Below are 14847 nucleotides of genomic sequence, written 5' to 3'. Positions count from 1 at the left end.
TTGAATTAAAGGAGCAACTGGTAAAGTTCTGCATGAATCAATTCTAAACACTTAGTAAGTGGCATGCACAACAGAAGAATAATTTCTCCAGTGTAAACATAGATTGTTCCGCAGTCTCTTTAGGTGCTGTCGTGGTTCTTAACTGTAGGGAATTAGCATTAATAGCAACAGTTAGCTTTTCCTTTTTAAGTTCATAGTTTTTCAAAATAAAAACAAAGAAGTCTACCTTCGGGCAGGGGAACAAGCACTATTTCTTTCCTAACTCAAACACTGATGTTTGTCTTTCACAGGCATAGAATGACTCTACCCTGCATGTATGAACAATGTAAACATATGCTGTATGTTTCCTCTGAGTTACACAGGCTTCAGGTATCTTATGAAGAGTATCTCTGTATGAAAACCTTACTGCTTCTCTCTTCAGGTTGGTAGAACACCTATTTGCGTCTAAAATTCACTTCTAAGTATGTCAAAAATAGGAAATACAGAAACAAATGTTTGTTTGTGTACATAGCACCAAGTCCACGGTTATTTCCCGCTACTCAAATAGTTGAGCCTGTTCATAAATGTAAAATTTTATAAAGGCCCAGCCAGTGATGCTAAGATTAGGAAGACAGTTGGGTACCATTGGGAAACAGAGAAGTACATGAGCTACGCAGGAGCCTCTGTGGGTCTGGAATGTGTACACACCTCCTTCCCCGGGGGAAACAGGGAGAAACAAAGCCAGCTAGAATGATTTTAGTTTCTGTGCTCTGTTGTAACCTGGTCAACTTAGTTACCCAAGGAATACTCCTGTGTCTAAGAAATTGAGACAAAAGTACATCGCGCTTACCGTTAGAACATCCCATGATGCAGCACGGTTGCCAGACTGTTGGACAGAGGTGTTCTATCTGGAAAACAGCAGCAAGAGTTTATGAAACCGTCTTCAAAGTTTAGTTAAAGTTACTGGTATGTCAACTTGAGTCAGACTACTTTTGACTGGCGAAGGCACTACTCAGTAAACCTAGAAAGCTTGTGAAAAATACAACGTATCTGATTTGTAAAAAGGTGGCATTTTCAACAACCAGTAGAAGGTGTGTGAATAGTTGGAATAGGCTAAAATTGTATGATACCAATAAAAATCCCATATGAAGGTAGTGTTTATAAAATACTAAGTTGATGACTGAACCCTTCTTTCATATACAAATAAAGTTGCAGGGTTTCAAAAAGTCTTTCCATGAGTAATTCTGGTTTCAAAGCTGCCAAGTAATTCGAAGTGATGGATGTTGCATGTGACTGTATCTGTTTCAGCTTTTCCAAGACACCTCTATCATTAATGCTTTCATACTACCTTGTTCTACAGAAAGTTCTTTTATATTATTAATATTTAAATCCATTAACATTTTAGTCAAGACAGGAATTTTCCACAACTCATTTGCTAGAGACTTTTTGACGTTACCTAATGCAGCACATGTGTTAAAGAAATGAGCTTGACGTTATTTCAATAAACTGTTGAAGTTCTGATCATAATTCCAGGTACAGATCAGCACCAAACACTAAGCAATCCTATTTGTAAACACTGGTGATTTAAGTTTTATACATATCAGATTCTTCATTGCAGAGAATACAAAAAGTAAACTGAACTAGTACATATCACTGGTCCTTTTTTTTTCAATTTTTAAAAAAATGTGTATTTTGACAGAGAGTGCAAACTGAGGAGGGAACAGAGGGAAGGAATCCAAAGCACGTTCCACGCTATCAGCCCAGAGCCTGACACAGGGCTTGATCCCATGAACCTTGAGATCATGACACTAAACCGACTGAACCACCCAGGCACCTTACACTGGTTCTTTTTTAAAAAAGGAATAGAATCACAAGGAATAAAATAGATACCATAAGATACAGTCAGACTTCTAGCCTATCAGAATACCAGAAGAGGTACCCTAACCTCCCACTGAAAACGCTAGACTAAAAGCAGGAAAAACTAAGTGCAGGCAGGAACCCAAAGAAGTCAGCCGTACTAAGAGGGTATATTTAATAAGTTTAAAGACAGGGGTTGGAAACCTAAGTGAAATTTTTTAAATAAGGGATGTCTGTAAAAGCAGATCAGACCCATTTGGAGAGAGAAGAAATTAGCCAGAATACAAGTTTTTAAATGCATAGATATGTATATGTGTGTATCACGTACATAAGTAACAAGAGGCATGACTGAGGGAGGAGAGCTGAAAGAGTGCTTTAATGAACATAAAAATCATTTCTACAGTAAAGCAGACTGAGAGTAAATGAAATGTGTATCCTGACACATGGGTGACCATTCATGGTATGCCAGTTGACAAAAGCTCTGGTGGCACATAATCACCAGAGATCCAAAATGAAAGGGAGTGAGAATAGGGAAGGGAACTATGCAAAGAATGGCTGAAAACTCTCCTGCCCTATCCAGGCAGTTCAATGAATTCTACCTAAAGTAAAATCCAACTGACTGAAAAAAACCCTCAAAGGAGAAGCAACTTAATAACCTATGTAGCAGGAGTGAAGACAATGGAAGGATTTTTTCGTAATGCTAAGGAAAAAATATTGAGAAACGAAGGTGGACTTCCATTCATCTCTGACAAGTAAACAGCTTGGACACTGCCATTCCCATCTTCAACAGTAAGAAGCTGAACTAAAAATCAGTTAACTTTTCTTGGAGCCATCAATGAATTGAGGTCACAAGGCAAATGACCATGTCAAAATCTGTAGAGACAGACAGATATAGAGAAGCACAGCCATGATCAGCTTACTGGGAAAAGAAACTTCTAGAGCCAGTACCTGGTTAGGAATACTTGTAATTTTGATGAATTGCTGGAGACCTAGGAAGAGCTTGAGAATTAAAAACTAAGGGGGTTGCCTCCCCACACTTTTTGGGGGTTTACCTGCATAAGCCCCACCAGGTTTTCACAGTGAAGATCAGAGAAAAGATCCCCTCTGTTTGTTGCCCTCTGAGGGAAGCCTCTGTAAAAGAAATTTATCTGACCTGAGGAAAAGGGGAAATAGGTCAGGGCAGCCCCCTTTTCCTTCCTGTATCTCTGGCAAGGGAAACAGGAATATAAGGTGGAGGTTGTGGTTCGGAAACACTTCTAAAGTTCAGGACAAAACAGATTTAATCAAAAAGGATCAGACACCCCACATCACCAATACCTTACCACCATATCAGTAGGGCTCCACTGGATTAGAACTGTAGAACACAACCATCTGAGAAGGAGTTCTTAGGGAAACCCAAAGACAAGAGGGGAAAAACAAGGAAACAGGTTTAGTTTCCATTAAACACCTATGGCTAGCATGAAACACAGCATAGCTCCTAGCCAGATGAACATCAAACCTCATGCTAAAAGCATAATTACCTCAGTTCTGACAACAGCAAAAAAAAAAAAAAAAGCAAGCTAAAAGGCAAGAAAAAAGTCTGAAGAGTCAAGCTTCGCATCCAGCTCAGCCATGACACAGATGTTGTCATTATCAGAGAATTTAAGATGACAACACCTGGGTAATGTAAGCAGAGAAGTGGAAACTCTAGGAAAGAAACAAAAGTATTATATGATGGAGATATTATAAAGATGAGAATTACTGTAATGGAATGGGATATTTAGCTCATCAGTAAACCGGAAGTGGCAAACTCCCAAACTCAAATGCAAAGAGAAGAGTGAAAAAAAACATGCAACAGAGTATTCAAGAACTGTGGGGGGACCATAACAACATGTGTAACATACAAGTAATGGGGATATCCAAAGTAAAAGGAATTGAAGAAATATATGAAGTGATAACGACTGAGAAATTTCCAAAATTAATGACAAACACCAAAACACGGACCCAGGAAACTCCCAAACTCCAAGAAAGATAAATACCACAACATCTACATCTAGACATGTTTTACTCAAAATGCAGAAAACCAAATCAAGAAGAAATCTTGAAAGAAGCCCGAGGAGGAAATAAAGCAGCTTACCCACAGAGGAGCCATGCAAGCAGGAAGGGAGTGGAGTGAAATATTTAGTGCTTAAAAAAGTAAAAATCTAGAATTATATATCCAGGGAAATTATCCTTCCAAATTGAGAGCGAAACAGCGAGTCTCAAACGAAAACCAACAATTAGTCACTAGAACACCTGCCTTGCATAAAACATTTAAGGCAGTTCTTCAGAGGAATTGAAAATGACACAGTCCAGAAACATGGGTCTCCATAAAGGAAAGAAGAGCATCAGAGAAGGAAGCAACGAAGATAAGATTTCCTTTTTCTTCTTCGCTGATGTAACTTAACACAACTGTGGAGTAATTACAGCAGCCGTGCACGGGATGGGTGTAAGGTATACTGGTGAAATGAATGGCAGCAGGGTTCAAACCAGTGGGAGGGAGGGGCTAGGAATACTGCTGGCAGGTACCTGCCCTCCCTATCGAGTACAATAGTGTGATGTAAAGGAGATGTAGATTGGTCGTCTATGTATAGGGGGAAGGGTAGGGCAACCACTGAAAAGTTTTTTGGTGGTTGGTTTTTTTTTTTTAAATTATTTTCAGACAGCACAAATGAGGGAAGGGCAGAGAGAGGAGAGAAAGAATCCCAAGCAGGCTCTGTGCTGTCAGCGCAGAGCCTGGCACGGGGCTCAAACTTACGAACCATGACCTGAGCCGAAATCCAGAGTCAGACGCTTCACCGACTGAGCCACCCAGGTGCCCCTGAAAACAGCTTTTAAAAATGAGCATTAATTGATAAGAAAGAATATAGAATCATATGAAATATTCAGTGAAAACCAGAGAAAGTAGAAAAAGGAAGCTTACGAAAGAAAAAAAGAACAAGTGCACTGAGTAGAAAACGGTTACAAACAGGGTAGCTATTAATCCAAACATCACCTTACATTTCAATAGTCTAAATGTACCAGTAATCTATTTTTTAAAGGAAAGTTTGCCATCATAGATCCTGAATGAAGTAATTAAAGGATATACTTAGGATAAGTGAAAGTAATCCCATCTCTAAGAAGGAAAAAAGAACAAAGAAAGTGGAAAATATGTAGATACATTTAAGCTAACATTTACTGTATAAAATAACAGCAATTTGGAGGGTTTAAAAAACAGAACCAAAGGACACAATAATTACATATAAACAAGAAGGGGAGTTTGATAAGAATGAGTGTTTACATTTCAGTAATGATGGCTAAAGACGGAAAAACTACACAAAGGACCAAAGCCCTGAGTCGCAGGGTGGCAGCAGCTGAGGAAAACATGGGAAGGAAAAGCAATACAAAAAAATGGAATGAGAAGGAGCGGGGGGGGGGGGGGGGGGAGCATAAACTAAAGCATGGTAAGGGAAAGTAACAAATCGTACAAATAAATGTATTAGCAATTTCGTTACATCAAGAGGGGATAAAAGCTACAAGGCTCCAAGGTGAAAAGACACACAAAAAAGTGCAAGGCTGGATTAAAAAAATAATAATCCAATGTTAGGCTGTTTACATGAGAGTATCTGAATAAAGATACTGAGTGGCTGAAATACAAGACCATCTAGCCTATGCATAGAGTAACCTGGTGATGGCAAAGTTGTGCAGGACAGTGTCAGATGGTAAATGTTTTCAGCTTTGCCTACACTCCCTGTCATAGCTAATCAGCCCTGCTCCCTGCAGCATGAACAGGGTCCTCAACAATGTAAGGAGAGAAGGCAGGGCTGTGTGCCAATAAAACTTTATTTACAAACACAGACTGCTGGTCATGGTTTGCTGACCACTGCTTAAACTAAAAGGAATTGGTAGCAGCTACATTGCTATCAGCACAGACTTTAAAGCAGAAAGAAAAACAGTTCTTTATGTAAAGATACTCTTTAAATAAAACATTTTATTTATCAGGAAAGTAATTCTAAATATATGGCCCAACCACATAAAGCAAAAAGACAGAGCTACAAAGATAATTAGGGGTAATTTGAGATGGATGAGATTCTTTTAAACATAAGCAGTGAATAGGGCTCCACCCACAATTACTTTTAGAATTTGGGTAACATGCAGGAGAAAGTTAAAGTTAAGCAATCAATGAAAATATTAAATTTCAATATTTAAAAAATTAGCAATAATTAGGTTATGTGTAATATATTGACGTAGGCCCATTTTTAACATGGTAGGCTCTTACCACTCCTGTTTAAGTAGTCTTTGTTTTCACAGTAATACAGACATCTTAGAAGTACCAAGTAGTGCTTTCTAGAATCAGAACGTTTTCGTATGTGTTCTTTGGCCTAACCCTAATCAAAATCCAGGGAGAGTGATATAGCACATTAACAAAAGAAAGGTAAAAAATCATATAATAATCCAACAGATGCAGAAAAAGCACTGACAAAATTCAATGTCTATTTATGAAAAAAACTTTTAAAATTAGGATAGAGGGAATATGTCTCAAAATAAAGGTTATATATGACACATCCACAGCTAACGTCATAGTCAGTAGTGAAAAAGCGACAAACTTGTCCTTCATGATCAGGAGTAACACAAGGATATCCACTATCATCGCTTTTATTCAACACACTATTGAGGTTCTGGCCAGAGCAATTAGACAAGAAATAAAAGGCTTCCAAATCTAAAAGGACTAAATAAAACACTCACTGCAGATGACATGATTTTATGTATAGAAAACCTTAAAGATTCCACAAAAGGACTGTTAGAATTAATAAACAAATTTAGTAAAGTTGCAGGATACAAAATCACTATTTAAAATCTGTTGCAGTTCTAGATACCAGTAACAAGCTAGCAGAAAAATTAATAAATGTATCCAAGGAGGCAAAAGACCTGTACATTGAAAACTGTAAGACACGGGTGAAAGAAATTAAAAAAGACATAAATAAAAGATACTCCATACTCATGGACTGGAAGAATATCGTTAGAATTTCCATATTACCAAAAGCAATCTACAGATTCACTGTAATCACTGTTAAAATTTCAATGGCATTTTTCACAGAACAAATAATCCTAAATTCTGTACGGAACTATAAAAGACCCAGAATAACCAAAGAAATCTAGAGAATGGCGCACAAACCTGGAGGCATCAAACTCCCTGGCTTAAAACTCTATTACAAAGCTGTAGTCCTGTAAACAACATGGTATGGGCAAGAAAAGAGACACATAGATGAATGAGAGATAGGAGAGCATTAATTTATGACGGAGCCAAAAAACATATAATGGAGAAAGAACAGTCTCTTCAGTAAACAACCCTGAAAAAACTGGACAGACATATGCAAAAAACTGGACCATTATCTCACACCATACAAAGGAATTAACCCCAAAATGAATCAAAGACTTGAACGTAAGACCTGAAACCATAGAAATCCTAGAAGAAAACATAAGCAGTTAGCACCCTGACATCAGTCTTGGCGGGGATTTTCTTAATCTGGCACCAAAAGCAAAAGCAAGAAAAGTAAAAATAAAAATGGCAGCATGTCTAACTATAAAACTATGCACAGAAGGAAACGATCAAATGAAAAAGCAACCTACAGAATGAGAGAAAATACTTGCAAGTTGTCTGGCCAACAGGCACATCAAAAGGTGCTTGTCATCACAAATCAACAGGGAAATGCACATCAAAACCACATGAGAGATCACCTCATCTTTGTTAGAATGTCTGTTGTCGGGGCGCCTGGGTGGCGCAGTCGGTTAAGCGTCCGACTTCAACCAGGTCACGATCTCGCGGTCCGTGAGTTCGAGCCCCGCATCAGGCTCTGGGCTGATGGCTCGGAGCCTGGAGCCTGTTTCCGATTCTGTGTCTCCCTCTCTCTCTGCCCCTCCCCCGTTCATGCTCCGTCTCTCTCTGTCCCAAAAATAAATAAACGTTGAAAAAAAAAATTTAAAAAAAAAAGAATGTCTGTTGTCAAAAAGACAGGAAATAAAGGGCTCCTGGTTGGCTCAGGCGGTAAAGCATCTAACTTCAGCTCCCGTCATGATCTCACAGTTCGTGGGTTCGAGTCCCACGTCTAGCTCTGTGCTGACAGCTCAGAGTCTGGAACCTGCTTCGGATTCTGTGGCTCCCTCTCTCTGCCCCTCCCCTGCTCATGCTTTGTCTTTCTCTCTCTCAAAAATAAACAAACATTAAAAAATATGTAATAATAAAAAACAAGACAAGTGTTGACAAGGATGTGGAAAAGAGGCAACCCTGTGCACGGCTGGTAGGAGTGCAAACTGGTGCGGCCACTGTGGAAAAAAGCATGGCGATTCCTCAGAAAATTAAAAATAGAACTAGTACATTACCCTGCAATTCCACTTCTGGGTTTTTGTCCACAGAAAATGAAAACACGACATAAAAAAAATGTATGTAGCCCCATAGTCATTGCATAATTATTTACAATAGCCAAGATGTGGAAGCAACCTAAGTGTCCATTTATGGATGGATGAATAAAGAAGTCGTGGTGTGTATATATTCAATGGGATATTATTCCACCATTAAAGATCGTGAAATCTTGCCACTTGCAACAACATGGATCAACCTAGAGGGCATTAGTCAGACCGAGAAAGACAAGTACAAATAAACATGTAATCTCACTTCTCTGTGGAATGTGGAAACCCAACAAAGACAATCTCAAGTACACAGAGAACAGACTAGTGGTCTCCAGAGGTGGGAGAGTGGGGAGTGGGAGAAATGGGTAAAGGAGGTTAAAAAGTACAAACTGCCAGGTATAAAATGAGTAAGTCATGTGGATCTCATGTACAGCATGGTGGTTATCGTTATTCATACTATATTATATATCTGAAAGTTGCAGAGTAAATTTTACAAGTTTTCATCACAAACGAAAACAATGGTAACATATGGTGATGGATGTTAACTATAGATTTATTGTGATCATTTTGCAATATATACAAATATTTCATCATTATGTTGTACAACCTGAAACTAATATGTCAATTATATCTAAATTTGTAAACCAATTTTAAACAGTTCAATGAGAACGAGTAGGAAACACAGCTCAGGCAGGTTATACTCAAATCCACAGGGCAAGTAAAAATTAAAACTTCTTGCTCCTAAAGCCACTGCTCTTCCTGAATTCCAGCATTTTCTAAGATACCAGCAACAATGAAGTTAAGTTTGGGAAACAACACACCCCCCTCCCTAGAAAGTGCTTAATTTTGGCTCTGAAACATCCTGAAATCCAGAAATCTCCTTAACTTTGTATTAACCTTTAGGTTTGCTTCAATGTTGACCAAATCCTTTTTTCCCTAACCATTCACACAGAACCAGAGTTCCTAGGTGCACACTTTAAGAAAATTGAGCAGTGTACAAAAGTCTGTCTCTACAAGATTAATGGAAAGCATGATTAACCTTCTGTTCACAGTCCTTCCTACTAGTAACATTTTGAAGAGTAATATAAAACAACTGATTTTATAGCATCCGTGACATATTTTCTAAGTGCCTAAGGGAAGGCAGATACCTGCTCCCCAGTAAGGCTTATAACTCCAGGTTAAATCCTCCAATTTTCTGTTATCCCCTAACCTCTCTTGGCCGCACTCTCGTGATCCTGTGAAATGCTTGTAATTACATGGAATATATTCAGAGTGTATATACAATGTATGTCATGTCAAGAAGCGTGCTATTAATCATAAAAGGCCCTGCTGGCACCTATGGCAGAGTCACCGTAAGAAAATTCTTTATGTGACAACATCTTTACCTTTTAGTTCCTAAGGAAGGTTTGAAGAGCCAAGAGCTTTTTGATGAAATTAGAATGACCTACATCAAAGAGCTAGGAAAAGCCATTGTCAAGAGGGAAGGAAACTCCAGTCAGAACTGGCAGCGGTTTTATCAACTGACAAAACTCTTGGACTCCATGCATGATGTAAGTGTCAAACTGAAATCCAGATATCCGAAACATTTTCTGGGACTTCTGATTAGTGTATGTAATTATACGCCAATTGTTTTTGTTTTTGTTCTTTCTGTTGGTGGATTTGGTGGATGGTTTGAGTTCACGTTGTGACAGCTTCACTTTGGCACACATCTCTCCTCATGCCAGTTATGAAATATTTCATCTAGTCACGTGCATAGAACAGCATGATGCCAGTACAGAATGGCACTATTCTTTTAAGTCAAATTCTCTTCTATATGACTAATCAATTAAACCAGCATGTGTCCTTCACATGTCACGGTGCTGTGTGGGTCACAGTGATGCGCTGAAGGCCGTATGATTCTAGATACAGTTTTAAAGACCCCAAAATGTCTTTGGTAACCTGAATGCTCACTTTATCCAACTGAACTTCTGTATCTGGCGGATTCCAGCAAAGACAGGTATACTCTAGGTCAGATATGTTTTTTAAAATTAGAAGCCAACAAGCATGAGATCTTGCTAGTAATGTTGAAGAATAACTGTTAATCTATTTTCTCTTGCAGGTGGTTGAAAATCTCCTTAACTTTTGCTTCCAAACATTTTTGAATAAGACCATGAGTATTGAATTCCCAGAGATGTTAGCTGAAATCATCACCAATCAGATACCAAAATATTCAAGTGGAAATATCAAAAAACTTCTGTTTCATCAAAAGTGACTGCCTTAATAAGAAAGGTTGCCTTAAAGAAAGTTGAATTTATAGCTTTTGTTGTACAAACTATCAATTTGTCCTGTAGCAGTTTTGCTGTTTTATTTTTTTCTCTTTTGTTTTCGTCTGGTCCTTGGTTTTGTTCTGTTTTGTTTTAAATACGCACTACATGTGGTTTATAGAGGGGCCAAGACTTGGCAACAGAGGCCCTTGGCCATCACTCTTCAGTGGTGGGCCAAGTAGAGAGTGATGGTTGGTGGGTCCTGGGAATCAGCAGCGGTCGCAGTGGGGGAGCCCCCACCTGCCAGAGAAGGACGGCGCCTAAACCGCCAGTGCCCGAAGTCTGCGTGACAAACTTTCTGCTCATACTTTTCACAGTTGGCTGGACAAAATTTCCTAGACTTTTTGTTGGTGTATTTTCCCCTGTATAGTTAGGATAGCATTTTTTGATTTATGCATGGAAACCTGAAAAAAGTTTACAAGTGTCTATCAGAAAAGGGAAGCTGTGCCTTTTATAGCTATTACTGTCTGGTTTTAACAATTTCCTTTATATCCAGTGAACTACGCTTGCTCATTTTTTCTTACATAATTTTTGTATTCAAGTTATTGTACAGCTGTTTAAGATGGGCAGCTAGTTCATAGCTTTCCAAAATAAACTCTAAACATTAATCATCTGTGTGAAAATGGGTTGGTGCTTCTAACCTGATGGCACTTAGCTATCAGAAGACCACAAAAATTGACTCCTATCTCCAGTATTCTCGTCAAAAAAAAAGCTCATATTTTGTATATATCTGCTTCAGTGGAGAATTATATATAGGTTGTGCAAATTAACTGTCCTAACTGGCGTAGAGCACCTAGTCCGGTGACCTGCTCCGTAAACCGTGGATGATGGTTGCAAAAGAAATTAAAAACAAACAAACACGAAAACTACCAAGAGGCCCTGTTTGTACTTAATGGCCTGTCTCTGCAATGGTTAGATGGCAAGAAAGTCGGTAAACTGTCTTTCAGGACCTTTCGCTGTAGTTTGTATACCTGCTTAAAAGTGATGATTCCAAAGAACCAGCTGAGACACAACTGAGAGATTGGAATCAGACCAAGTATTTCCGGTCACTAAACTTCACCCCCAAAATAAATCTCCAACGTGGAAAAAGTAGCCAGACACCCATTTTCACATTCCCATCCGTCACCAATTGGTCTACCTTTCCTGGCGGCACAGGAAAGTTCAGCTACTGACTTTTGTGATTTAGGACTGTCTGTCAGACTTCCATGTTCTTGCAACTCCACATGCCTCACATCCCTCCGTGTGCCATAGAGTTTAACACAAGTCTTGTGAACTTCTCCTCCTCGCTGTTGAGAAAGATCATTTTAAACAAAGTAGGAGCTGTAGTAGCCCTTTCTGTGTGCACCTTACCAACTTTCTGTAAACTCAACTTCTATTTACTAAGCCACAAGAAAGCTGATTTCTATTCAAAGTGGCCAAATTATTTGTGTAATAGAAAACTGAAAATCTAATATTAAACATACGAAACTTCTAATATATTTTTATATTTAGTTATAGTTTCAGATATATATCATATTGGTATTCACTAATCTGGGAAGGGAAGGGCTACTGCAGCTTTACATGCAATTTATTAAAATGATTGTAAAATAGCTTGTATAGTGTAAAATAAGAACGATTTTTAGATGAGATTGTTTTATCACGACATGCTATATATTTTTTGTAGGGGTCAAAGAAATGTCGACGGATAACCTATATGATTTCTAGTGTGGGTGAGCATTCATACAGGCAGCAGTGGTCTCAGAAACCAAACGGGTTTGCTCTAGGGGAAGAGGGGGATGGAAACCGGCCCTGTGTGCGGGGGAGGCGGCTGAGGCTCCCTCCCATTCGGATCCTCTGCCTCCCGCAACCACCGCCTTTCTCATTCCAGCAGGGAGCCTGTCGGTCAGTGTGCCGGTTCGGTTTGCCGAGTCTCCCCTGGCCCCTGGCGGGCAGGCGTGCGAGCGAACGGGACAGAAAGGTGGTGCCCGCGCGAGTCCGAGCACCACGTGATCGCACGGTTCCTTTCCCAGACAGCCTCTCCAGCGGTGTCATCAACACAGAGGCCTCAGAAGTTTGGCAATAATATGCGTAGAGGTACCAGCAATATGTAAATAGTGCAGAATCTCCTAGGTTGCCAAATAATACACTAATTCCTTTCTATCCTACAAGAGTTCATTTCCAAACAGAATGAGTACACGTCTGTGTTTTCTTTGAATGCTTTTTTGAATGTTACTTGTTATTTTTCAGTATTTGGAGAAATTATTTAATAAACAAGTGTAATCATTTGCTTTTTGAATGCTCTCTAAAAGGGAATGTTCCTTTTGTAATGGTATAAATTGAGCTCAGAGTATTTTAAGATGGTTTGTAACCCAGATGGATGTGAAATTTTTGGTGCCTAAGAAATACCGCTTGGATATTATTATCAATGACAGTGTTAAGTTTCAAAAAGAGCTTATGAAAGGTAAATTATTCATATAATATAGAATATTATATGGTTAAAACCAGAAAGCACATCACACATTAATCTTATTTCAGTCCCAATCTCGGTTCTCAAAAAATAGAACTCAGTGAAAAAAATGTACACTTTGTGAAAAGAAAATCAACTGACATCCGTGGAAGTAGGAGGCTGTACCTTAAATGGAAAAAGAAGTTGTGCCCTTTTAGAGTAAGTGGGAAAGAAGAAGGTTATCTTAACTACCTTTGAGTACAATTAACAATTTAAGGGAGAAAAGATATGGTGCTATTTGAAAGCAACTTCATTTTCTGTGTATGTGGTATCTTGCCATCCCAGATTAAGTTTGTACTAACTTCAGTGAGAACTGGCCACCGCAGATCCTGAAAAGTATTTTTCATTAGCGGTAGAAAAATAGGACCTTCTCAGTGTTTTAAGGCCTTGCCGTGGGACACCTTACAAGTAGCCTGTGGGGTACATATAGCCAACTGTCTAAAACTAGGAGAAGGGAACCTAAAAGATCATCTACCTTCTCCTGGAGAGAAAAAGAAATGGACACACCAGTGGGAAGACCGACATGACCAGGGTCTGTGAAGAGCTTGATAATTAGCATCAGAGAGCTCGGGATGTGCATGCAAAGGAAAGCCAGCCTCATTTCAGAACTGGTGGGTGGGAGGGGAGGGGCAATTCCGATTTTACTTCTGTATAATTTTACTATTATTGATAAGCCTTATCTTCGTTTCGTGTCAAACACCCTAAAACCACATCACTGTGGAATGAACAAGATTACTATACTCTGATCTGTCGAAATTCAAGAACCATGGCAGCCCTCAGTGAGATTTCAGTCTTGGCCCATCGCCGTCAAGGCTGTAGCAGTAAATGAATGTGTTTTCATGTGCCTGGTTTGAGAGTTGGATGGGAGAATAGGAGTGTAAGCAGGATGCTTTAACCACTTTGAATGCAAGTTTCATCATTTTCCAGACTATGATCAGTCAGCCTGGTCCCCCAGGGATTAGTGACCAGGTTTTCAGGAAAGGATTAGCTTCTCTCTAGAAAATGCCTGAAAGAAGGATTCTATTTTCTGATGAAAGGCTGTATGAAAATACCCTCCTCCAATAACTTGCTTAACTACATATAGATTCAAGTGTGTCAATATTCTATTTTGTATATTAAACAAATGCTATATAATGGGGACAAATCTATATTATACTGTGTATGGCATTATTAAGAAGCTTTTTCATTATTTTTTATCACAGTAATTTTAAAAATGTGTAAAAATTAAAACCAGTGACTCCTGTTTAAAAATAAAAGTTGTAGTTTTTTATTCATGCTGAATAATCTGTAGTAAAAGAAAAAAAAATGTCTTTTTACCTACACAGTGAAATGTCAGACTGTAAAATCTCGTGTGGAAATGTTTAACTTTTATTTTTCATTTAAATTTGCTGTTCTGGTATTACCAAACCACACATTTGTATGGAATTGGCAGTAAATGTTAGTTAGCCATTTACAGCAATGCCAAATATGGAGAAACATCATAATAAAAAAACCTGCTTTTTCATTATGTGACTCCAATATGCATTTGTAGAACTCATGCACTCCCAGTTTTCCTTTTTTTTTTTTTCTCCTTCCTCTACAGAAGGTAGCGTCATCACGTCAGGAAACCTAGGACGCTGAAGTGGGCATTTACAGGTCAGTGTGGCCCTGTCTGCATGCAATCATGGCATAAGTCCAAAGGGAGCTTAACCCTGGCGCCAAAGACTATCCCACTCGTGCCTCAAATGGTCCTACACCCATTACTGCAAAGGGTGCTAAGGCAAGGAAGAACCCACGCCTGAGGTTTCGTGCTCTAGAACAGTCTTCCTCAGGAAAAGC

General features: G+C 38.9%; 1 protein-coding gene across 7 annotated transcripts in view; it reads left to right on the top strand.

Annotated features, from left to right (window-relative positions):
• NR3C1 (nuclear receptor subfamily 3 group C member 1) overlaps nucleotides 1-14533 on the top strand; it is a 117757-nt gene extending 103224 nt beyond the window's left edge. For 6 of the 7 annotated variants that reach the window (XM_047086390.1, XM_047086373.1, XM_047086380.1 and 3 more), the window contains exons 7-9: nucleotides 291-421; nucleotides 9634-9791; nucleotides 10340-14533. In XM_047086390.1, the coding sequence (XP_046942346.1) occupies nucleotides 291-421; nucleotides 9634-9791; nucleotides 10340-10492 (442 nt within the window). In that variant the 3' untranslated portion in view covers nucleotides 10493-14533. The remainder of the gene's footprint in view (nucleotides 1-290; nucleotides 422-9633; nucleotides 9792-10339) is intronic. The other variant, XM_047086403.1, reaches the window with a different exon arrangement.
• The last annotated feature ends 314 nt before the right edge of the window (nucleotides 14534-14847 follow it).

This window comes from Lynx rufus, unplaced genomic scaffold (assembly GCF_022079265.1).
Source record: "Lynx rufus isolate CCGP_SWC_20201006 ecotype Redwood Valley unplaced genomic scaffold, mLynRuf1.p SCAF_1, whole genome shotgun sequence".
In the NCBI taxonomy this organism is placed as follows: domain Eukaryota; kingdom Metazoa; phylum Chordata; class Mammalia; order Carnivora; family Felidae; genus Lynx; species Lynx rufus.
Note: the sequence above shows the minus strand (reverse complement) of the source record. Positions and strands in the feature narration are given on the sequence as shown.